The 26,793-nt window shown below is 33.2% G+C and overlaps 1 protein-coding gene and 1 long non-coding RNA gene across 2 annotated transcripts in view; one reads left to right on the top strand and one right to left on the bottom strand.

The window, feature by feature from the left end:
* LOC125963682 (uncharacterized) overlaps window positions 1-26,793 on the bottom strand; it is a 159,294-nt gene that overhangs the window by 19,690 nt on the left and 112,811 nt on the right. The window lies entirely within an intron of this gene.
* The window catches only part of MDGA2 (MAM domain containing glycosylphosphatidylinositol anchor 2), an 830,741-nt gene that overhangs the window by 775,142 nt on the left and 28,806 nt on the right, over window positions 1-26,793 (top strand). The window contains exons 11-14 of the mRNA XM_004270015.4: window positions 12,647-12,824; window positions 16,604-16,624; window positions 19,818-19,973; window positions 20,445-20,603. Of these exons, the coding sequence (XP_004270063.2) occupies window positions 12,647-12,824; window positions 16,604-16,624; window positions 19,818-19,973; window positions 20,445-20,603 (514 nt within the window). The remainder of the gene's footprint in view (window positions 1-12,646; window positions 12,825-16,603; window positions 16,625-19,817; window positions 19,974-20,444; window positions 20,604-26,793) is intronic.

Below are 26,793 nucleotides of genomic sequence, written 5' to 3'. Positions count from 1 at the left end.
CAATGTTTCTGTACAGTGTTTATTATGAAAAGAGAATATCGTTGATTTTCTTCCCCAAATGCAGTAAGAGATTCTAATCTCTACACATTTGGGTAAGCGTTGTTTTTTCTTCTAAGCCTATAATTTGAAAGCAGTTGGATGATTAAGACTTTTTATCATTGTCAATAATTGATAGTATCAGTATATCAATACATTTAAATTGTTATATAATTAGTTTCTATTATATAAAGTTTATGAAAATATATTAACCTGAGGCTTCTCCCTATGAGTGTCAAATTGATTGCCCAAATGGATAACTGTTTAAGTGGTATCAATATATTCTAATGAAACACAGAAAATATTCATGGTGATATTGTAGATTTCAACTAGTTTAATTGAATAATTCATCAAAGTACCTAGTGAGTGTTCAGTAATGTTAGCTATTATTATAAATAATACTACAAAAGCATTACACTCAGGTAATTGGAGCAGGAAAATAAGATTAACTTACTTTGGTGGCAATATATAAGTTGGGTAGGAATGAAAATTCACTAGTAGTAAAGAGTTCAATTAAAAGGTTAGAGGAGGGCTTCCCTGGTGGCACAGTAGTTGAGAGTCCACCTGCCGATGCAGGGGACACCGGTTCGTGCCCCGGTCCGGGAAGATCCCACATGCCGCGGAGCGGCTGGGCCCGTGAGCCTGCGCGTCCGGAGCCTGTGCTCCGCAACGGGAGAGGCCACAACAGTGAGAGGCCCGCGTACCGCAAAAAAAAAAAAGATTAGAGGAAGTTATTGATGAGACATGGAGGGGTCAGGTGGCATTTGTAGTATAAAAATACAAAGCTATTAGTAATAAATCCAGAACATAGCTGTAGTAAAATATCTTAGAGATGTAAAGCAGTACACTGGGTTGTTCATAAAAGGAAAGATGTGATTATGATCCCCCTTATATCAGAGAAATACCAAGATGAAATGCCAAAATCAAAACCCTAAAAACTGATCTGTTTAACATCCTGAAAAAACTAACTTATGAAAAATGATGCAGCCTGAACTGCTTAATTCCAATTTATTAAGGTTGAAATCTGTAATGAATTAATCTTTAGGCTGAGGTGTCTTTTCACCTGCTGATCCAAGCATGGCAAGAAAATAATTAGACTGTTATTTCCAAAATTGATAGGAAACCAGTTTTTCTTCTATAGTGATTTATCACTACCTGCGAAAGAATGATTATTTTTACTGTTTTACATGGTCTCTTGAATGGTTTCAGTGTTGTTGTTTTAACAGATGAGAGTAATAAATACATGGTTGAGGGGATACACCAGTAACACAGGCGAGTTCTTTCCTGAGGCAATATAAAATACCATGTCATTTAATGATTTATGTAACAGTTATGAGCACAGAACTTAACACAACCAGAGCATACATTCACTGGAGTCCCAGAGTAAACTTCAAAAGCAGAATCTGAATTCTCTTAAACTGTCAGGACTCACAGAGTCAAAAGCTTTTTGTATGACTGACCCTCATCCAAAAGATAGGTCCATTAGCTTAGTCTATCACCCATTGCTGTGTAATTCAGTTCCACATAATTAGGCCTTCCCTAGTGTAAAAATTCTTTATCACTTTTCTAAGGGGATGTGAATAAAGTGCACATAGGTTTGAAAAACTTGTGAAGGCAACACATTTAATATAAATAATAGGAAATAAAGAATAGTAATTAAGAGGGTAGCCTTGAAATTGGACAATATTGGCTTCCTATATCATCTCTTGCTTCTTATCAACCATGTGACCTAGAAAAGTTTATCAGTTCTTTAAGTCTCAGGTTCCTTGACTGGGGAAATAAATATAATAATTCTAACCTCATTGGAGTTTTATAAAAAGTAAATGAAAAATAGTATATAAAATCCTTAGTACAAAGCTTGGCAACCTCAAAAAGTTGGTAGCTATTATGTTTTACTTCTCTTAGTAGACAAAAATACTTAAATAATTTAGTTGAGTATTACCAGCTGTCATCCCAAACTGCAGTTCCATAAACTGTGGAAGATGAGCCAAACATACTTTTAAAGGATCAGCCTTTCTTGTGTCTGGTGGTTGAATTAAAAGGCATACTATACAGGAGTCATCATTTATGCAGCCTGTTCCCTGCTGTCACAATGGATTGAAGGGATCCTGATTTACTATTATTTATGCTCAAAGAGAATATATACTTAAAGAGAATCTTTCAGTAAGCTCAGTCTTTTTGATTAATTTCTTAATTCCTATGTAAAGAACACTGGAGTTGTCAAATTTGTTCCTAGAAATTTAAATGTAGTATTGAAATATGAATGTACTCTATCTACATTTTTATATTTAAAAATGAGTGTTATTTTATATTCCTTAAAAAAAACTTATACTTCATTTTTAACAGAGTTGTCATTTGTATCTTTAGAATTCATGTTTCTCATAATGGGACCATATCCCCACAGGTAGAGAGAGATATGTTAGCCTGACCATGACCAAAATGACAGTTTTTCTGAGCTAGAACCACCCATATTCACTTCTACTACACATTAACACATGTTTAAGTTTAGATAGGAGCTTTTTCATATGTTCAAATTTTGTTTTATTTTTAAATCTTAAAATGTTTTATTATAATCATAGTATGAAATGAATTGTTATCAAAAATGTCCATAATCAGAGAGTGCTTGGGGTGATGAATTGTAGTTATTAGAATTTTATATTCTAACCTTTAGACAAAAATAAACTATTCTTTATAAACTGAGCAAAATATCATTTTAGTATCAAATCAAAAGATTTCCTTCTGCTCTGCTAAATACTAGATCTTTTAAATTCTACCAAATTTTGAGTTTAAACTATATTTTTCAATATAGTTTACAATTATGCCTACAATTACCATTAAAGTTATTATTAAGTAACTTCATAAAACAGGAAAAAAATTAATCTCATACTTATATAACAAGATAAACGTGTTCTACAGAGTTAAAAGAAAAAAAGTTTCCTGGAGCATTCCGTAAGCTAAGTGTTAGCAGCTACCTTTCAAATGCCATGTATGTTACAAAGGATCTAAAATGTTCATGCAAGGGGCAGGAAAAGAAGATTAGCAAGATTCATTTGAACGCTCAGTTTGTTCTGTATGTCTTCTGAGGTACCATATTTACTCTTTTTCTCTTTACTTTTATTATTTTACTTTTATCAGATGTTTTTATCTTTGGAAACAATTGTACACATTATAATAGAATAGGTGGAAATACCACCTATTCTACCACATTGAATTGTCTGTGCTTAAATTAAATAATAACTAAAATACTTAGAACATCCTAGTATATATTGAATTGGCCAAAAAGGTCCTTCAGTTTTTTCTAAAAGATGGCTCTAGTAGCTCTTAGTTGTCTTTAACTTCATTCGAAACAATTTTGTTAGACTGTATTGTGACAGCTGTCATATCAGAGTGCATTTTAAAAAAGACTTATAAAAATTGGTGAAGTTTTGTGTAGCCATTTTAATATTGAAGATGGAAGATAAAAGCAACATTTTCAGCATATTATGCCTTATTATTTCAAGAAAGGTAAAAACGCAACTGAAACGCAAAAAAAGATTTGTGCAGTGTATGGAGAAGGTGCTGTGACTGGTCAAACGTGTCAAAAATGGTTTGCGAAGTTTCGTGCTGGAGATTTCTCTCTGGACAATGCTCCACGGCATTGTCTTCAAGACCACTTGAAGTTGATAACGATCAAATCAAGACATTAATTGAGAACAATCAATTGTTATACCTACATACAAGAGATAGCTGACATACTCAAAATATCCAAATCAAGCATTGAAAATCATTTGCACCTGCAACCAAAAGTGGGATCCAGCTGCTCACCGTTCAAGAGCCAATAAAGAGGCCAGGGTGGTAGAAAGGAAAGTTTGTTTTATTTTGGATGCTGGCAACCAGTGGGGAGGGTGGATACCTGTCCAAAGGCTGACTCCACCCACTGACAGTCAGTGGGCAAGAGCTTTTATAGACAGAGGGTTGGTGCTACATGCAGAAACAGCACAGTCAGCTCTGACAGTCATCTTGAAATTGGTCATCCGTGGTCTGACCAGCATCGTCTTGATTGTTTTAAGTACAGTTAATCTTCAGTTCCAGGGTCAGTTTATTCCCATTTCCTTGAGGCCAATTCTTGGAATTGTGGCAGCTTATGTCATGGCTACAGTCTGGTAATCATGTAGTTAACTTCTTCCACGTGGTGGGGGTTTCAGTATCTGTAGGACAGCTCACAGGATAAGGCTCAGAATATTATCTATAGTCCTTGAGGAGGAACTAAAGGTCCTTGATTATGCTTAATGACTAAACTATTATTATTTCGTCTCCTTTGACTGTTTTCCTTTCTGTCTGCATATTCTCACTTCTCTGATTAAACTTATTCTTTGGCTAAAGTTTTTCCACAGACAAAAGGCAGGCAGAGATGAAAATACAACCCTCAGAATGGGAGAAAATATTTGCAAATGAAGCAACTGACAAAGGATTAATCTCCAAAATTTACAAGCAGCTCATGCAGCTTGATATCAAAAAATCAAACGACCCAATCCAAAAATGGGCAGAAGACCTAGATAGACATTTCTCCAAAGAAGATATACAGATTGCCAACAAACACATGAAAGAATGCTCAACGTCATTAATCATTAGAGAAATGCAAATCAAAACTACAATGAGATATCATCTCACACCAGTCAGAATGGCCATCATCAAAAAATCTACAAACAAATGCTGGAGAGGGTGTGGAGAAAAGGGAACCCTCTTGCATTGGTGGGAATGTAAATTGATACAGCCACTATGGAGAACAGTATGGAGGTTCCTTAAAAAACTAAAAATAGAACTACCATATGACCCAGCAATCCCACTACTGAGCATATACCCTGAGAAAACCATAATTCAAAAAGAGTCATGTACCACAATGTTCATTGCAGCTCTATTTACAATAGCCAGGACATGGAAGCAACCTAAGTGTCCATCGACAGCTGAATGGATAAAGAAGATGTGGCACATATATACCATGGAATATTACTCAGCCATAAAAAGAAACAAAATTGAGTTATTTGTAGTGAGGTGGATGGACCTAGAGTCTGTCATACAGAGTGAAGTAAGTCAGAAAGAGAAAAACAAATACTGTATGCTAACACATATATATGGAATATATTTTTTAAAATGGTCATGAAGAACCTAGGGGCAAGATGGGAATAAAGACACAGACCTACTAGAGAATGGACTTGAGGACAGGGAGAGGGGGAAGGGTAAGCTGTGAGAAAGTGAGAGAGTGGCATGGACATATATACACTACCAAACGTAAGGTAGATAGCTAGTGGGAAGCAGCCGCATAGCACAGGGAGATCAGCTCGGTGCTTTGTGACCACCTGGATGGGTGTGATAGGGAGGGTGGGAGGGAGGGAGATGCAAGAGGGAAGAGATATGGGAACATATGTATATGTATAACTGATTCACTTTGTTATAAAGCAGAAACTAACACAACATTGTAAAGCAATTATACTCCAATAAAGATGTTAAAAAAAAAAAAAGGCAGGCAGAGGACATGGTGGGGAAGGACCATAGGGTCCTGCTCCATTTCACACCAGCTTGGTTACGTTAATTGCTTTGATGTTTGGGTCCCACGTAAGTTAAGCGAAAAAAACCTTCTTGACCGTATTTCCGCCTGCAATTCTCTACTTAAATGTAATAAAAACGTTCCATTTTTAAAACAAATTGTGATCGCGATGAAAAGTGAATACTGTACAATAATGTGGAATGGAAGAGATAGTGAGGCAAGCGAAATGAACCACCACCAACCACACCAAAGGCCAGTGTTCATTCAAAGAAGGTGATACTGAGTATATGGTGGGATTCGAAGGAACCTCTATTATGAGCTTCTTCTGGAAAACCAAATGATTAATTCCAACCAGTTGGCCCAATTAGGCCAACTGAAAGCAGCACTTGACGAAAAGTATCCAGAATTAGTCAACAGAAAACACATAATCTTCCATCAGGATAACGCAAAACCGCACATTTCTTTGATGGCCAGGCAAAAACTGTTACAGCTTGGTTGGAAAGTTCTGATTCATCCACTGTATTCACCAGACATTGCACCTTCGGCTTTCCATTTATTTCAGTCTTTACAAAATTCTCTTAATGGAAAAAATTTCAATTCCCTGGAAGACTGTAAAAGGCATCTGGAACAGTTCTTTGCTCAAAAAGATAAAAAGTTTTAGGAAGATGGAATTATGAAGTTGCCTGAAAAATCGAGGAAGGTAGTGGAACAAAAGGGTGAGTACATAGTTCAGTAAGTTCTAGGTGAAAATAAAAAATGTGTCTTTTATTTTTACTAAAAACTGAAGGCACTTTTTGGTCAACCCAATAGTAGTCACTCAATAAACATTAACTATAAAACTATTTAAAATATTCTCATGTAACTCTTCCAATATATTTTAAACTTAAAGTTAAGTCACATTAAAAAATACAAACTAAACACTTAAGACTATATAAAATGCTAGTCTTTACTAAATGTTTAGCTACTGCAGAAACATTAATTTTTTTAGGGTACTAAAGGACCTCGTTTCATCCAAAGTTCTGTTCTAATATTTGTCTTCGTTTTTCTGGAACTGCATTTTTAACTTTAAGCCACGGCACACAATATATTTAGGAAGTTTTATGCTCTTAATTTTCTTCTACTTCTTGTATTTCTTCCATTTCTGTGATCACTGAGCAAGCATATTTCATTTGGTTGTCACTGAAGACTGTTCTATGTGCCTAATGTTTAGTTCTCACTTTTTAAATCCTTGAAATGTATTTGCAAGGTCTTTCATTTATATACCAGTGATGTTTACCAGAGACTCTGCCTGCATATCCACTTTTCATCCCTCCAGACAGCAGTGGCTCACCAAGGTAGGCAAGGATGGAAAACATCAAAACTGCATGAAAGACTGAGAGATTCACTGAATCTGTGGACCCACTCGATGCTGTCTTTACCTGAGGGTTGTTGTATTCTTTTGTTTTGTTTTTTAATCAGGTAACTATTATGATAAGGAACATAAATTAGAAAAACTATAGGGAATGACAATCAAGACATTCAAAGCTAAATGCAGATTGACATTCATATACTATGTAAGTTAAAATGTTGATTACAAAGGACAGTTGGGAATTTGAAATATTAACAAATGCATATTTTTATCCTTGTAATTCTCTTTTATCAGCTACTTTCTCATTATTTAAAATCACAACACAGGAAGCTGAGGTTTATGGTCCAAGAATATGAATACAAACCCACACACACTGGTACAGAATTAAAAAGATAACAAATGAGCTTTGAACAGACTTTATAAAACCTAAGGACAAATGATAGCCTTGAAAGCCTAGACTTTAAATCAAACAAGGGTTCATAGAAGTGGGCAGGAGGTCGTTAAGGGAGAAAAGGTTTTGAGTTTCAGAATAAAAATATAGAAAGATATTCCAATGCAAATACACAGAGTCCCCAGGTATCAGGGGATATTTTAGTAAAAGTGAAAGAACAGTAGAGTAAGTCCTAGAAATTCCTTGAGAAAGGTACCTACCATCCACTTGAGTAGGAAAGAAATGGTCCACTTCCCCACCGGTAGATCAGAAAGACTACAGAACTTACCTTGAAGCTCTGGGTCCTGCCTGAGGGGGCCCTTGAGTATCACAATATCATAGATTGAGTCTGATTTTCAGGGACTGGGGCCTGGCAAGCCTTGCTTCACTGTGTTACAGGAGAAACAGGATTCTTCAAACCTCTAAAAAAGGGCAGAGATGGAGCTTTTAGACCAAAAGAACCTGTGATTTGCCTGAGAAAGATGCAGATTGAATAGAAATATTGACCATTGGCCAAGGCAGTTCCAAAAACAATGCAAAAGATGCTAGTACAGGACAAGAAAGACCCGATGAAGTTGACTAAATCCAAGAGAATATCAGTAGGAAACAGGATAAACCAAGCAACAGTTATCCCCAGGAGCACTTAGGCTGGGGAATGGGCTTCCTCTGCCCCTGCCCCACCTAAGTACTTCCCTAGGTGGTACCCAGTACACAAAGTGATTGGGTTAACTTTATCAAGTTCAAATCTTAAACGTATTAAGTTTAACCTAGATTGGCAAGAATTAGTATTTCATCAGCAGAAATGGGGTAAGTAGAATTCAGTTTTAGAAGAATAAAGAATATCCGATTTTTAAGAGAAGCACATTGGTGCTTATAAAATCCATACTTTCTCCAATTGCTATTGAATATAGCTTTCTAATACTCCTCCATGTCATGCTGTAAAACTGTTCTGAGCCTCACTTTCTAGAAGTCAGGATTTCCAGATACTGTGTTTCAAGTTACAGATCTTAGCATTCAGAAAAATTATGGCTCATTTCTTCTTCAAATAGTGAAAATAGTCTTCTAAATTATATGAAAGGAGCATATCTCCTAGGAACAGAAAAAGTTACATGCAAATTTTTTACAAATAGAGATGATAAGAAATACTTTACACATTGTTTTCATATCACCATGCTTACCAGATATGTTCTGGAACTATCATCTGTAGTTATGTTTTAGGCCCACTTTCTCTGAGGGTTTTGTGGTATTACCTCCAAACAGTGGACTAATATTGTATTTTCTTTTGTGTATTTGCAAACATTGCATTTAGTTTTCCATTTTTACATTTGCACAGCTCACTGAGATACAATATGAAGTGTTTAATTGCTTATTCTTCAACTACTGAAGTATATACTTTCATTATAGCTTTAAATTAAATATTTAGAATCAAAGTTATTGCTTTTTTAATACACATATGAAGTTATCTACTCCAGAGTTTGTAATAAGTAACAACATCAATGTACATGCCAACTAAAATTACTTGAGTAAAGCATCTCATTATAGCAACAGAGTACCAGTCTCTCCTTGGGATGTACTATAAATATTGAGTGGTATTAAACTTATATTTAACATCCAGAAAAGTATACCTTGATTAAACTTGTATGTCTTTAGATAATAGTATAATGTCAAATTATTATGTATATATTCCTGTGGGTTTAAACTACTTTTGTCTTCTGAAATAACAGTACTTTGCCTTTAGTTCATATGTAATAATTTAAAAATCTAAAGACATTGAAAGAGTTGACATTTGTATTATATTATTTTATAGAATTTTTAGTCTCCAAAACGGATAGAAACTTTGTAGTGTCTGGTATCAGCTATGCATGAGTAAAGTACTTTCTGTCAATTTAGGTTTTAGGTCCATTTTCACTAGTGTTTGTAAATTCAGTGACTGTATGCAGTTATCACTAAGTTAGATTTTCTGCTGCACTCATTGGGTCAGTTAAATATACACTGTGTGCTGGAATTTAATCTTGTCACATCTTTACCTAGTTAATGATCAGACACTATAGGTAAAAAAATTAATAAGAAATTGTTCCTGATTTATAATCTATGTGCCAAAAAAGTACTTTTAAGTGTATTATAACTAAATATATAAAGACACTGGTTAAAACAAGGGAGCAATTAATTCTGGGGAAGCAAAGGAGGAAATGATGCCAGATAGAGTCATTTTGGGTGTAACCAAATTTTGCAGCTGCTACTCTCTAGACAACCTTAGGAGAGATACAGTAACTTGCTTCTTCCTCAGTTTCCTCAGTTTGTATAATAGGGCTAGTATTAGTTCCTACCTACTAAGGGTTGTGGTAGATTAAATATAGTAGATATAATACAGTTAACATGGTGCCTGACTGGCACATAGTAAGGACTAATAGATGTAGCAGGAGTAATCAGTGTAGAGGTATAGAAGAAACCACTAGTAGTAATGCTGTGGAACTAGCAAGGCTGAGCTGTGCCTCAACAAATACAGACCCTGGGTCACCTGCTTCCAAATTACCCTGTAAAGGAGGAGGTGCTTTTTTTAAAAAAAAATGTATTTCTAAGCTCACTGAAAAATTATATCTGTAGACTTCATTGAAGAAGAAATACTGGTGGTTAAGACTTGGAATTTTGGGTTTTAACAAGATTGTCCTGTGACTTTCATTCTTGCCTAAAACTGAGAACCACTAACACAGTGTATTAAAAACACCAAATATAAAACTCCAGAGACTATCAACACTTAGAACTCAGGAAAAGGAAAAGCAGCCCAGCAAGCAGATGAGTTGCCACAGATGTAGATGGAGGAAGCAATCAATACAAGAGTGCAATCTTAACATTCAAGGGAGAAAGAGTTTTAAGAAAACTCACGGTTGCCTGTCTCTTATTCTTCAATTCTCTCTTTGAAAAACAAAGAGAAATATTTTAGGCATAGCCAAAAATAATATAAGTATTTTTATATACCTGCTACCAATCTAAAAACTAAAAATCACCAGAGTTAAGTCCTTTGTTATCTCCTCACAATTGCATCTTCTCCTCTTGACGCTCTTCTAATCCATGTGACCAGTATGTTAAACATAGCATTTACTATTTTCTGCATTTCTTTATACTTTAATACATATCTATGCATCCCTTATCAAAATGCATATTTTGAACTTAAATTTTATAATATGTCTGCTTTAAAATTAATTTTCGCTCAATATTTTGTGAAATCCATCCATGGTGATGTATTTTGGCTTAGGTTCATTGTATACAATTTGATAATTCTATCTCTTACTCATGTTTAGATCATTTTCTGTGTTTTCTATGCCATGAATATTCCTGTTTCCTGTGTACACGAGTTTATCTGTTCTCATCGTAATATTGTTTTTATTGCCAAATGCTCTCTATACTTACACCAATTTACATACTCATAAAGACTATATTTTTAGAAGACAGTTTTCTGTAGGTCTCTTGCTTTTTTGCATAACATATGTGCAGAGACACTGTCTTTTTTACTCCAGCCTATCTTTTGAAGGTTATTTGCATAGCAAACATCCTTAGAATATAGAGACCTCCCCCTGGAACAGAGGTAAAGCCCATTTAATATCTAGTATAATAAATATAATGTCTCCCTCTTGGGCAATGGTTAGACAGGCTTGGGTACTGTCAGTTATAAAACACTAAGGTCTCTTAAGCTCAGGGTCCTACAGATGTGATACAAACAGAAGGCGTGTGCAAAATCCAATTGGACACTTCTGCATCACCCTGTGGGAATTGGGAGGCAAAGGGAACCAGTTTGAAAGTAAAGCTTGTACTGTCTGCTGTGTCATGAATCCTTTTCTCTGACTCAGTAGTCTGGGTTGTTCTGCTTGTGCCCATGATACTGTTGCAGGCTAACTTGTTAGCTTGTAAGTAGACTAAAATCTTACCCATCCACCCTCTGCTGCTCCAGGTTCTTGACAGGTATAAAGATTCTCATTGTTTTATATTTGCAACAAACCTTAATGTTGTTATCTTTATAAGCATTTATCTGGGAAATAATATTGTGGCTTTAATTTTCACTTCCTTGATTCACCGTGAGGCTGAGACTTTTCTCTAATTAGTTTTTTGGGCTTGCTCATTCAAAATACCTGTTCTTATTAGGCTCATTTTGCTATTGAATTCTTTTTCTTATTTAGTTATAGGAGTTTTTAATATATTCTGATTAACTGTATTTGTTCTAAATATCTTTTTTCAAGCCTCTGCCTTTATTTTACCTGTTTAATGAGGAGCACTGATGAGAAGAAATTTTTATGCTAAAATTTTAAATTTAATATTAATTTCAAATTTAAGATTGGCTAATTTATCAATCTTTTCCTTTACTAATTGTGCTTTTCTATCCTAAGAAAGTAACACCTTACCTGAGGTCATAACGACATTCTTCTGTGTTTTTTCTAAATGATTTAACTTTTGCCTTTTAAATTTAAGTATTTGATCCTCCTGAGACTGCCTTTTCTTTTTTTTTTTCTTTTCCTTATAAGATATGTGATAGGGATTACATTTATGTTTTTTTTTAATATACATAACCAATTGAGTGGTTTATATTTTCATGTCTTCTATGTGAACAACCCCACAAATCTATATATGGGCTTTCTGTTCCATTTCATTATTTTATTTGTCATTTGTCTAATGCTGTGCTAATAGCACATACTTGAGATTTTCATTTCCAGAAATATAGCAGGCTAAGCTATATAATTAGGATTAACCCACCCTCAGAAAACAAGCAAATATATAAATATATGACTATGTGTGTATATATATATACCCATTAACATATATAGTGTGTGTATGTATGTATGTATGTATATATATATATATATAGTGCAGGCGCGCGCACACACACACACACACACACACACACACACACACACACACCCCTTAGGTAAAAATCTAAGGGACAATGGAAAATCAAAGTAATAAATGGGATTTCCCACCCAAATTGCTTTTGTCCTCAGCTATTAACCAACCCAGACAAACTTGAACTTTTTTATAGTTTGGCAGTGGTGAGGCAGACAGGATTGAAAACCCAAGGCCTGCCCAAAGCAAGGAATCATCTCCACTTTAATCTGTGACACCAAAGGGCTTCATATTCAAAGTAAAAGTGAACCATACTATTGATGCCCCTAGGAGCATATCAGAAACAAAGGTACATCTCTAACGGAATATAACTTTGTCCTAGGCCCCAAAGAATCCCCAGCAGTAGTATTTTTAGCCACATGACCAGCACACAGTTAAAAATACCAGGAACATTACTATATAATTCTTTTAATTTCAGGCTGGACAGCAGCGATGGTGGGAACAGGAGATTAAAATAAATGGGAATATTCAAAAGGGAGAATTAATTACATATAACTTGACTGAGCTAATTAAACCAGAGGCTTATGAAGTCCGACTGACTCCTCTCACCAAATTTGGAGAAGGAGATTCAACAATTCGTGTCATCAAATATAGTGGTAAGTAGCTTTTCATTTAAAAGTATTTATTTGCATACTAAACTCTCTAGAAGGTTGTAACTATCTACCAAATTTAGCCACAAAACAAAACTTAACATATTGACTTTCTGGGTCATTAGCCAAGTAAAAAAAAAAATCCCACAATACTTAATCATCATAAATTGTAATATTTGGTTATAAATAGAGATATAGAAAAATGTTTAATTAACATTGAACCTAGCTGATAATGTCACAATGTCTTTTTATTTTCTATCGCATAGTTGTGAAGCAGTATTTATACATTTTTTTTCAAATTCTTGATGATTTTAAAATTAATATCATTAAGAAATTAGGAAATGTGATTGAATTTTAAGTTTTTTTCATTTTTTAGAGCAGTTTTAAGTTTACAGAAAATTGAGTAGGAAGTGCAGGGTGTTCCCATATATGCCTTCTCCCCCGTCACAGTTTCCCGTATAACATCCTACATTAATGTGGCACATTTCTTACAACTGATTAACAAATATTGATACATTATTAAAGTCAGTAGTTTACATTGGGGGGTCATTATTTGTGTTGTACATTTATATGAATTTTAACAACTGTGTAATGTTATTTATCCACCATTACAGTATCATCCAGAATATTTTCACTGCTCTAAAATTCCTCTGTGCTCCACCTATTTATCCTTCCATCCCTCCTCCAACACTGACAACCACAGATCTTATTATATCTATAGTTTTGCCTTTTCCAGAACGCTGGGTATTTGGAATCATACAACATATAACCTTTAGAAACTGGTTTATTGTACTTAGCAATACACATTTAAAGTTTTTCCATATCTTTTTGTGGCTAGGTAGCTCATTTCTTTCTATTGTTGAATAATATCCCATTGTGTAGATGTAACACAGTTCGTTTATCCATTCACCTATTGAATGACATCTTAGTTGATTTTTTTTTGGTCATTTTTTTCTTTTAGATCACTAATGTTAATGTGTATATGTTAGTGATAGTTTGCATTTATAAACAATATGCATTTAATATTTCTTTACTATTTAAATGTCCTACTTAAAAGTAGAAAATAGTATAAACCTGTGAAACAAAGTTGGTCAAAAACTTTCTAATAGTTCAAATAGAAATCATGGTGATTAGATATATTATTTTTAACATATACCTGACAGATTAATATTTTATCAGTTGAAATTTATGTACATCTTTTCGGTTGAAATTTATAATATTCAAAGCCTAGCTCTAAAATCATCAATGTATTTCTCAAGGTTGAATAAGTCACTGGCAAAATATTTCATATGTGTTTCATTACTTCAGTGGAATATTATTCTTTTTATTATTGATTGTTAAGGTTTTTTGCAGCTGAGGTTCTCCATTCTGTTTAGCATTAAGTATTTTTTCCTACTTAAGAGGGTAACAGTGAATACTGTCAGAAGTAAAAAAATAAAGTGAAATTACTAAAAACTCATTAGAGTTGTGAAGTCACTTTTCTTCACTCTCATCAGTCAGAGTACACATTGGGCATTATATATTCAATTTTCATTAAAAAGTTGAAATATATAATGTATAGTGGAATATTCATACAAGATCAAGGAATGTAAAAGCATTAGAATCACTGTGTATATTTTCTTGAATATGATTCTTTTAAAAATGTACATTTTCTTGTTAGTGATATAACTATTATTGCAGAAGAGCAATTGTTATTCTGTAATCACCTTCATGATTCCATCGAGCAGACAACTAGATAACATCCCAGTATATTTTTCTAAATTTTTAGTGTCATACGTTTTTATAAAATATGAATTATCTCCTCCTAACTAGTATTTATGCTCCCTGCCCCTAAGTTGTAAAACTGTAAACTATGTAATATGGAGGGGCATTGGAAACCATGCATTACTATCCATTCCTTTAAAAGATGAAGATATTAAGACCCAGAAAGTTCGTGTCCTGTAGAGTTAAACAACTATGAAATGACTAACTCTGACTAAAACTAGGGCTCACTCCTCAATGACAGAAATCTTTACTTATTTGCTAAGTTTAGAAATTATTAGAACTTGTCTTACAGAGATATAGAAAAAAATCTTCATAAACTCAGTAGCTCTTATTGAAAACTCTGAGGTAACAAATGAAATGAAAAATAAATCTGGAAAATAGATATTATGTTTAGTTCCAACTTTCTTTAATTATCTTTATATCTTAGGCATGCTTATTAAAATCTTAAACATTTTAATTAAAAATAACTTCTATATACTATGGACTTGGGTAAAGTATACTTTAGTGTATATAAGCATATAATGTATATAGGCGTCTATTATAAGAAATTTGACATGCTAGTTTGAAAAAAGAAAAATAGACTCACTGCAATATTTCAAATTTAGAATGGCAAATTTTCACAAGGTTAATTGCGATATTTATAGTGAATTTGGTGACTAAAATATTGTAGGAGAAGTCTCAAAATTCAGTCTGGTCACAGGTTACATGTAGCTGTGACATTTCTTAGAACTAAATTATAATTTAAAGATGCTTACTTCTTTCAAAGACAATATATCAAAATTGTAACTTCATATTATTCTAATTATGAAATAATTTTAATTTTTAACAATTAATTTTCAAATTAAAATATACCGATACTTTGCAAGAAAGGGAATTTTTTTTCTCCCCTTCAGTGGAACTAATAAATGTATAGTCCCTTCTCTGTGTTATTCATTTCATAATTTACAATGGGGAATGAACAATTAGAACAACTAAAATAATGGGAATAGTCTGTCTTCTCAATGTAGAAATAGTAAAAAGTAATTTATTGAGAAACTAATCACTTTGTTAAAATTGATCTCAGTGTACTAAATTTAGCAATTATATATGAACTTATTTCATGCATGTGTGTGTATTTTTGACTATCATACTTTACTAGTATGTCCAAGTTTAACGAAAGTGGTTAATGGCAAATACTAGGAATTAACAACAAAGTAGACAACCTTCTGGAGGTTAGATTAACTGTCTATTGTAATCTTGGGAGACTGCAATAATGCTTTCTTTTATCCAGAATGGAATTTTCTCTCAGAGTGATAAATGCCTAATCGATATATACAGCTACCATTTTGTCTCTTAGGTTAGACATATTTTTGTTGCTGTTTCAGTAATATTTAAAGTATTCATTCCTCTTCAGGTAGAAGTCAATTGGCACTTATATTGCAAACACAATTAGTTTTTTGAGATAAGTATTTATTCTGGTACACAAAAATACAAATGCATTGCTTAGCATTTGAAGACTGTGTGTGTTGTGTGCATGTATATGTGTGTGTGTGTAAATGTAATTAAAGCAGCATCATAGTAGCTATTTGTTTTGGGACACACATAATGACATGGTATGAGGATTGCTTTAGTTTCACCAGAAGTAGATAACAGCAAGAAAAAAACTAAAGTGTAATCTCTGTTGGATAATTGCATTCATTGTTAAACATCTAGATTATAGGTTGTCAGCCTCAGTTTTGATTTCTCGGTTTTGTTTAGCACTGGTTAAGATATAAAAGATCAGCAACTCCATTCCTTGGAAAATGAACAAATCCCACAGCTATTTAGCATTGATCTTTTGGGTACTTTGAGGCTGTTACTGCTGAGCTACAAAGTAGATTCTATTCAATCCTCTAGAACAAAATGGATTGCAGATATAATTCTCCATGGCCACAGTGGGCGAGATCATTAAGTTTTGGTTAGGCACTATGAGACACTGATTAGACTTTGATTTATAAAAGACATTCAAGCCACGCTAACATTATTTTTTGCTTTTCTTGTAGCTCCTGTTAATCCTCATTTGAGTAAGTATATTTTCACTTTAAAAATGGCACTGTATTTGACAATTAAGAAAAATAGAAAATGCATAAACATACAAAGTTTATTTAGCAACTGTTCATATTTGGTTTAAAATAGAATGGCTTGGAAACAGTAAAACTGACATAATTGTAAATTTTAAATTTCAAAAGATATGGGTGTAAAGACAAATAATTTAATGTTGATAATTGACTTTTCCTAAATATGGAGCCATTTCCCCAACATGCTTAACATTTGTTATTTGTGTAACTGTAGTTTACACAGTTAACAAATGTTAACTGTGTAAACTACAAATAATAAACTGTTGTTTCTTTTGTGGCATTGCATATTATTTGTATTGCTATTATTTGTTTCTTTAATTTTCATTCTTTGATTTCTACATTCCACTCATGAAATATTATATTTACTTAGAAAGTTAGTATTTGAATGGTTTAAGCAAGAATTTTCATGGATCATTATTGTATATCCCAATCTTCTATGAAGAAGAAGATAATCTGAGCACCATCCTCTTGATAATGTTTCATTTTAAAATTAAGAATTGATTTTTTGTCTTCTATTTTGTGTCTAGCAATATATTGTTCTTGTCTAACAAAAGAGAATAGCCACCTTTATACTCTTACACATATCCATTCAACATTCTCAATTTCCTATACTTAGTGAAGAAAATGTCCAAATCTTTTTTCTCATTTTACTGTATTCTCTTTTCTGCAATGGCCTTTAACTGATTATGTAACAAAGACCAAATTCTGTAACCCCTGTTCTTGCTGTATTTCTTACCAAAGATCCTCTTTTACTCCACTTTTGCATATCCAAATACTAATACTGAATATTTTTATAGATCTTTATTGTTCACATCTTGTTTCAGTGCATAAAAGTTCATTTAGTCATCACAATGACCCTTTAATGTGGATATTATTACCAACTCTTTGAGGTTCATTTTTCTTATAATGTTTAGCACAAATACTTCTTCCTCCATTAATTATTCCCTCATTTTGATTTTCCATAACAATTTATCTTCATCTATGTGGAAGCTATTTTTGATTTTCTCATATCCTCCAGTAGACTGTAAGATACTTAAGAACTAAATCTGTTTCTAATTTCTCTCTACATCTCACTATCTTTGTGTCTATCACAGCATCTCATATTTAGCAGGTGTTCAATGATCATTTGCTAAAAGAACAAATACATGACAGTTTCAAGATGAATTAATGGCATAAATCAGGTTCTCCCTGGCTTCTACCCAGGGTACTATTGCTAATTAGTTACTATATTGATTATAATTCTTTTGAAGGTAAGTACTCTGACTGCACTTCCAGTAGAAATGTTTAAAAACAGTTGTCATGAGAAGATTAAAAGTAAATACAGTCCATTAATGGACACTTAGGTTGTTTCTATTTCTCATATATTGGAAATAATACTTCAGTGAACATGTGAATGTACATATCTCTTTGAGGTACTCATTTCATTTCCTTTGGTTATATATTCTTAAGAGGTATTGCTGGATAATATGGTAGTTCTGTATTTAGGTTTTTTTAGGAACCTTCATACTGTTTTCCATAATAGCTGTACCAATTTACATTGCCACCAATAGTATAAAACTACTATACTCTTTTGATTACTGTAGCTTTACAATATATTTTAAAATCAGTAAGTGTGATGTTTCCAGCATTGTTTTTCCTCCTTCTAATTGTGTTGGCAATTTGGGGTCTTTTGTGGTTCAATAAGAATTTTAGGAATATTTTCTATTTCTATTAAAAAAAAAAACATGCCACTGGCATTGTCATAGGGATTGCATTGAATATATAGATCACTTTGGGTAGTATAGAAATTTTAACAATATTAATTCTTCCAATCCAAGAACACGAGACATCTTTCCATTTATTTTTGTCTTCTTTAATTTCTTTCATTAATGTTTCATAGTTTTCAATGTACAAGTCTTTCATCTCTTTAGCTAAGTTTATTCCTAAGTATTTCATTCTTTTTGATGCTACTGAAAATGAGATCGTTTTCTTAATTCCCCTTTCTGATAGTTCATTGTTAGTGTATAGAAACACACGGATTAATTCAAAGGCATGATCCCAACTTCAAGGGCTCCACTCCCAGGAATATCTGATAAATGTAACCCATTGCAGGGGGAAAAAAATGGGAGTTTTTATTATTTAGATGTTTATATCTTTATGAATTGCAGGGAATCTGTACTCAGTTTTGACTTCATTATTTACTAGCTGGAATTAGCCAAAGCTTTCTCCTACATGAGCCTCATGAGTTAGCATTTCTGTATTTTCATAGAGTTCTTATAAGTTTGAATGAAATAATATAAACTACGTGGGTTTTTTTTTTTCATTAAGGATAATTTTAATTTTGTATCTGGTGGAGATTATAAACTCCATTATTTACCCCCCTGTTTCAAGCAGGGTCCATCCCAGTAAGAAAACCTTTTGATACCTAGAAATATTACTACCACCCTCATTTCAGGGACACTTAAGGAAAGCTCTCAGTGAACTTGTTGTTGGGCCTTAACTCAGCATGTGGCTGGCATCCAAGAAATCCCAGTCCTTCCACAGGGTCTTCATAAAGTTCTCTTCATTACTTTATTTCTAGTGAATTTCAAGCACCTGGCAAATCTACATTCAAATAAAGCATGAAAGATAACTACTTTTAAAAATAATTTGCCATTATCTTCCCCTAAGTAAACTTCCATTTGTGCAAATGGGTATACGTGAAAGCATCTCGAGACATGGAGTGAAAAATTGTAACCTCAAGGTATACAGCTTTAAAGTGCTGTTGGGTAAATTAATAAAGATCTTTTTCTAATTGACAGTTTTGTTTGGATTGTACCTATACTTGAACAATGAAAGTTGGGGAAATTCTTCAGCCATAATACAAGCATGCATTGTATTCTTTAATTTCAATTATCTGGATATTTCAGAAGAAAATGGTTTGGGTTCAAATTATTAAATAAGAGACTGCTTTACATATCAAGATTATTTTTCATTTTCATTAAAATTGAAATAGTTTTAAGTTTAGTCATCATCTTGTGCATTATTTTGGCTATGGTGCCATTATTGCAATCTTGCATTATTATTGCTGTATAATGTTTTAATTTTTTCTTATAAGAATATTGCAATATTTGTATTCATTTAATTTATCTTAATTATTTTAATTAAAATTTGTCAACAGGAGAATTTCACTGTGGATTTGAAGATGGTAACATTTGTTTGTTTACCCAAGATGATACAGACAATTTTGACTGGACAAAGCAAAGTACTGCAACAAGAAATACAAAATATACTCCAAACACTGGACCTAACGCTGATCGTAGTGGCTCCAAAGAAGGTATGAGGGTATGAAATGTTGTGTTCATAACAATCATACTCCAGCCTTGGACTTGTTAGAAATGCTGTTAATATGAAATGCAAGATAATGTTTAGCAATAGATTTGAAGATTTTGGAATAAAACATGAAATTTTTATGTACCATACAAATAATTCAGATATTTCCAAAGTCTGTAATCATTAATTTTCACTCAGAACTCACTGACATATATAGAGTTTAGGAATTTTTTTTTGATAATTCAAGTCTAAAATTCCAATTTTTTCTCAAGTTTTTATACATTTTAAACAATTTTATCTTTATATAGATTATTTATTCTTTATATTATGTTTGTATATATACATTTTATAAATGAGATGCAGACTCTCCTATCAATCTTTACTTTGCATGAAAACTCTAAAACTTCTCAGTGACTTTAAATTTCATGTTGCCTAATAATAATTTGCTTAAACATTTTATTTTGTCTTTTTTAAGGTTTTTATATGTACATTGAGACATCTAGACCCAGATTGGAAGGAGAAAAGGCTCGACTTCTCAGCCCTGTTTTCAGCATAGCTCCCAAAAACCCTTATGGACCCACGAACACTGCATATTGTCTCAGCTTCTTTTATCACATGTATGGACAACATATAGGTGAGATGGAAAGAATTACTATGTTTATTCAAAAGTAAATCGTAACTCAGAAGAAAAAGGTTCACAAACACATAGCATGAAATCAATTTTAGTCAAAGAGTATCATCATTGACTTTTAAACGGCTTACCAGCAAATTGCAAAATAAGATGCTAAGAATGTTCCCCCATCATGTCCTAATTTCCCAAATTTATATTGAAATTTGGGTGCATTACCTACCTCCTCTAGAATCTTAATTCAGGCAGACCATCAATAGGTTAAGTTCTTTATGAGGTCTTCTTGGAAATTAATACCAGTATAATTTACTCTGCTTCTTCCCAAAGAAATTTGCTTGAATAATGCCTCAGTATATATTAATGACAGTGAAAAGAAGCATTGCCATACTCGGAAGACAAGTGCTTTTAGCACTATCTACACATTTGGAATATTGGTGATAGTTTCTTGTTTATAAAGTATGCCTAACACACCTAGTAGGATTTAAGAACATCCTTGATCCTGAAAAACATACAAATATGAAGACACACTTCCTGCCCTTAGAAACCTTAAGAATAACAAAGGCTAAGATGAGTAAATATGCAATCATACTAGACAGAATACCACATAACCTCGAGAAGGAACCTAACAAACCTGGTAAGGGCGGTGGGTGGAAGGAATTCACGCAGATCTACAATTCTTTATGTGCAATTCTAAAATCAAAACAACTGAACACAAAATTGTTTTAAACGTGATTATCTGCCAACACATGCTAACCTGATCTACATGTGTTAGAATATCTGGCCTGAACTGATATGAACATATGTATAGTCTTTATTTATCCAAATGAGTGTGAATATATGTACTATTTACAGCAAAAATATTACTATGTTTAATTATGGGATTCTGTTTCAGTTCTTTCCTGGGGATGTTACATAATATACAAGACATACCCTCTTTTAACTTTCTAAAGTAAGACAAAATTCTGAATGGTGAAGCATATCTAGCTCCACAGAGATTGGCAAGGGATTGTGGATCTCTGTCTATTTGGAGGATAAGGCAATGCTTTGGGACAAAGGGAAATGTTTCTCTATGAAAGAAGTGTACATTTTCAATAGACAGAGATAAGCATAGGGAAGATTAAAGCACTGGTAATGAGGAAGTAAAATGCAAGATATGAGGATAATATGGTCTTAAGATAAATTTAACAAAATAAAAGTGTAAATATTTTCATATAAAGTAACAAAATTGTGCACATGATATATACCAGCTACTATACTTATTTAAGTGAAGTAATCCTTTTAATAAATTTATAAAAATGAGCATCATTATCCATCTTTCACAGTCGAGAAAACTGAACCTCAGTGAGTTTGTATGAATTACAAGTAACTGGTTATGCTGGTGTTCAAATTCATAGCCAACATTATTACTCCATATTCTTCACAGTGGAGCAGTAGGTGACAAGCCCAGAAAGGAAAACTCTTATGCAGCAAAAAATGCCCTCAACATGAAGTTAGGAAACCTGGGTGGGAATTTGGTTGTAGCAGTCAGTCACTGTAAGAATTTACAGAAGTCACTTAAAATGTCTAGATCTTGCTCTCCTCATCTGTAAAATAGGAATAATAATTTCTAATTCAGAAATATGTAGTTCAAGTTAAATGAGATAACATATATAAAATCTTCTATCAGATGGTAGACACACATAATCTTAGGTTACTTTGAATTTCAAAGAGCAGCAATATTATCAATAATAAAGTAATAGCTAATATTTATGAAGTAATCATAATGGACCAGGCCACTATTCCTAACACATGATGGATTATTTCTCTTAATGTTCACAATAAATATTTGCACTCATTAAAATTGTTATCCTGTTTTTTATAGATAAGGAAACTAAAATACAGAGAATTTTAATTACCATGCCCATCATATCATAACTGATAAGTAGTGAAGCCAAAATACTAACCTGGGAAGCTGGACACATAGTTTGCCTGCTTCGCCACTCTGCAGGGAGACCTTTGCAATGTTGTGAAAGCTTAGCTATTTAGTAGTCAGGGCGGAATTATTACGGATTTTGTGCAGACAACAAGCATAGTGCGATATATGATTTGGAAAAATAAATCTTATAAGTGTGGGTAAAATTATTGAGAAACAGAATATGGACTGGAAAAGCAATTAGAAAGCTGTGAGAATAGTCATGGGTTCACTACGGCCTAAACTATGAAGGAAATAAATCTCCACACAATTGCCAAACCATCTTACTTATTATGAGATTACTCTCATTACAAAGAGAATTAGCTCAACTCTAATTCTTCCCTTTAGTTGATGAGGTATGATTTTACTTACTCTCTATTTCGAATATATTTCATGGACTTTTTTTTCTCCTGATTTACCTTGGAACAGGCATATTTAAAATGGTTTTTAAATAAATAATTCCAGGATCAATATATTGAATTACTTTAATGAGTAAACTATGTATTTACCTTATTTTTGAGGCTGGCTACCTTAGAGCTCCCTCTCAAACTTTCTGCATATTTATGCTGAATCCCAAGATAATTTCAATATACTTTTAACTTCACAGTTGTTATTCTTATGCTCTTTATTGTCAGTGAATGCCTACTTGTTCTGCTAGTTTTGTTCTGCTTATTTCAAAGAGAAGGCAGTTCTCCATTTCTTCCATGTTCTCAAATATTTACCACTTTGATACCTATGCCATTTCTCTGCTTCCTCAGATGGTTGAAGGTTGCAGGTATTAGGTCTGTCACTTGGGTCCCCTCTCAGCAGGACACAATCATGCTGCTTACTAAAATCTAGGCAAAAATATCTGTTCCAGACATGACTAATTAGTGATGGCTAGGTGAACTACCTCATTAGAGAGTTGCTGCCTGTATCTAAAACCCTTCCTCTTTGCAAATATTATTCTAAGACACTCATTCATCTGTTAAACTGGGGTGCATTTATAGTCACTGGTTTTTACAAATTACAGTCTTAGTTTTATTCCTTCTTTTGGAAATCCAGATTCAAAAATGATTTGTCCTGGATTTCTAATAGCCTACTTGCAGTTATTACTTCCTGGTCAACCATAAATAATCATTGCTCTTTTAACTGAGACTAACGGACAATATATCACTGAGAAGAGTCACAATTTTTTTAATAATACAAAAAAGGGTGATCAGTTATTCATTATTTAGAAAAGAGGTTCCTCTTTGAAATAAAGTCAGATATGTTATATTACTTATCTATTGCTGCATGATAAATTTCTCCCACATTTTGTACTTTAAAACTAAAAACATTTTGTACTTTAAATCATTTATGATCTCATATTTTCTGTGGGTCACGAGTATGGGTATGGCTTATCTGAGTGTCTGTAGTTCTAGGTCTCTCATGAGGTTGCAGAAAAGCTATCAGGTAGGACTGTTGTCTAATTTGAAGACCTCATTTGGGGACAATACCCTTCTAAGCCCACTCACTAGGTTTTTGGCAGGTCTCACTCCCTCACAGATGTTGGACTAAGGATACTGATTTCTTGCTGGCTGTTGGCCAGAGGCTTTTCTCAGTTTTTTGCCATGTGATGTCTCTATAGGACTGTCTCATGGCAGCAGGCCTCCTCCGGAGCAAGCGATCTATGAAGAGAGAGCAAATACATGCCCAAGAATTTTTAATAACTTGATGACTGGAGTGATATCCCATAACTTATTCTATTTATTATAACTGATTGATCGTTCCAACTCACATTCAGGGCGAGGAAATGACACAAGAATGTTAACCCTAGGAGGTTGAAATCATTGGGTAGCATCTTAGAGGTTATCTGCCACAGTGGTACAATTTCTTGTTAAGTTTCCATCAAAATTGACTTAATAAAAGATAAATGAAAGCTCTAGTGTGTCACCCTTTAACTGTTGATTTATATGTACATGATATAATACAATGTATATGATCTGGCTATTGACAATAATATAAGACTATTTCAGCAATCCTATGACCACTAGGAGGCATTTTGATTGATTAATCAGCTAAATTTCTAATTTTCTTACAAAGAAATTGAACCTCATATGAGGTCACTGGATATGACAAGAGCTTATTAAAAATCAGTAAAATAGGTACTTCATTTATTTCTAGAAATGAGAATTTGAAATATAAGCATCATAACATACCAGGAAATTAAATATAAAAATACAAAAGACACTTATGAATACATTCATTGAACTTGATAACAATGGTTCAAATACAGTTGTGCCTCTAGAAAGCTAATTTCACTGTGGAACAAATGGGAAGCAAGGAAAAGGAGTTCATAAATGACATCTATTGTCATGAATCTTGAGGGTAAGGAAGAAGTGATGAAGTAGAGAGATGTGGGATTGTAAAAGGACTTAAATAAGAGAAAAAAGAGTTAAAAGAAAGGGTAAGTTTAGAGATACACAAATCAGAGGGAAGCAAGTTTCTTGAAGAGATGAGAATTTAGAGGTCTGGTGGGGGATTAGCCTTGAAGAGGATACTAATATCTCTTCTACTGAGATGGGATGAAAACAATTAAGAATGTGGCTTTTGATTCATTCTTAGATGCAAGAACAGCAAACAGATGTGAAATTTGTCTTCTTAACAGTTTCTATTTTCTGTTTAAAATAAATGCAAAGGTTTCATTTTCAAAGAGTAAACCATTTTAGGAAAGTGGTAAAAGGAAATCGATACTGATCAGGGATATAGAGAGAGCTGGAGAGGTTGACGATCAGGACATCAATCCTCAGCGTTTTGAAATGTATTTTAGGATATAATACTCAGTTCGACTCTCCATCCCTTCTTGTGTATTGTACTGAATTAGTCTGCTAACTGCCTTCCTTGCTGTCTCTTTGGCCCCTAGTTTCTGGGGATAAAGATCATTCTCTAAAACTAGTAACGTAAGGACCTCAAGGATACATGCTTTTCTGGCATCTCCTTGGGGCAGCTCCATGGTTTATTCCAGTTATACCTGAAGTTCTCCAAATCAATCTATGTTGTATCTGGGGCTTCTTTACAGACTCTGTTTTTTGTCCTACTTGAACTGTATACTTTGGAAGAGTAGAAACAATGATTCTTCTCATCACATGGTACCCTGCAAATGTAAATGTTTATTTGACCATCCATAAATATTTGTTAAGTAAATGAATATTTTTTAAAACATATGGTAGAAGTAGTACTTTTTCACCTCTTTAATCATCTAGGTTACTCATATTCTTCCTTCAAAATCCAACTCAAAGACATCTGCTCAAATTCCTCCCCATCCTCCCTGCTCCTTCTGTTCTCCTAACACCTGGTGCACATCTTTATCATAATGTTTGTCACCCTGACCCCTGTTAGACTGTAAGCTCCTTGAGAGCAATAGCATGATTTATTTATATTTGATCCTCTGAAAAAACAAATGCTCAATAGATTTTTTAAAAATCATCCAAAAATAGATACTTTAGTTTCTGAGTGTGCTAGAAGAATGACAACATGAGGGAAATGAAAGTATGAGTTTAGATTGAAACCAGAAGGTAGTTTCACCAAGACCTTATAGGATAGGTTGGAAAAAAAATAGAAGTTAATCACTGACTTATCTTGAATTTGAATTTAAGTTATCTGGCAGCTAAAGTGTAGAGGAAAACAAAAGTGTCACATATTTCTTAATTAATTAAAGGGAAATTTATCTTTATGAAAGTACTTAGTATTTTGTAAAAGTACTCAGTATCTATAAGCAATATAGATATTGCTATACTATATAGATATTGCTATACTCTTAGCAATATCTTCATGTAGTATTTTTAGAAAAAACATGAAACATGTACAAATAAAAATTGTATATACTGAAAGGCCATAATAACATTAAAGAATAAAATTTGGGTTTTCAGCTGAAATATTATGATCCATGTTACCTTATGATGATCTAACAAAATGTAGAAATAAAATTTAATGAATCTGAAATTAACCTCAATTAAGTTTCTCTTAATAAGATATTCAGGTTATCCTTTAGCAAGAGCTGGATTAAAGCTTTCTCAGTGCTGACATTCAAAGATTTTTAAAAGGGGACTTAAATGTTTTTATACAAGGTGTAGAGAAAGCAAAGGTGACAATCTTTTGCATGATTTTAGGAATCTGATTTTTATTCTTATTTTATTCAAAGATCATATTTCTTCTGATTAGTATTTTTTTAAATCAACATTTTTGCTTATATCTCAGATATATTTGTAAAACAGAAAATCTACT

Source organism: Orcinus orca, chromosome 2 (assembly GCF_937001465.1).
Source record: "Orcinus orca chromosome 2, mOrcOrc1.1, whole genome shotgun sequence".
NCBI lineage: Eukaryota > Metazoa > Chordata > Mammalia > Artiodactyla > Delphinidae > Orcinus > Orcinus orca.
This window is presented reverse-complemented; position numbering and strand designations above follow the sequence as displayed.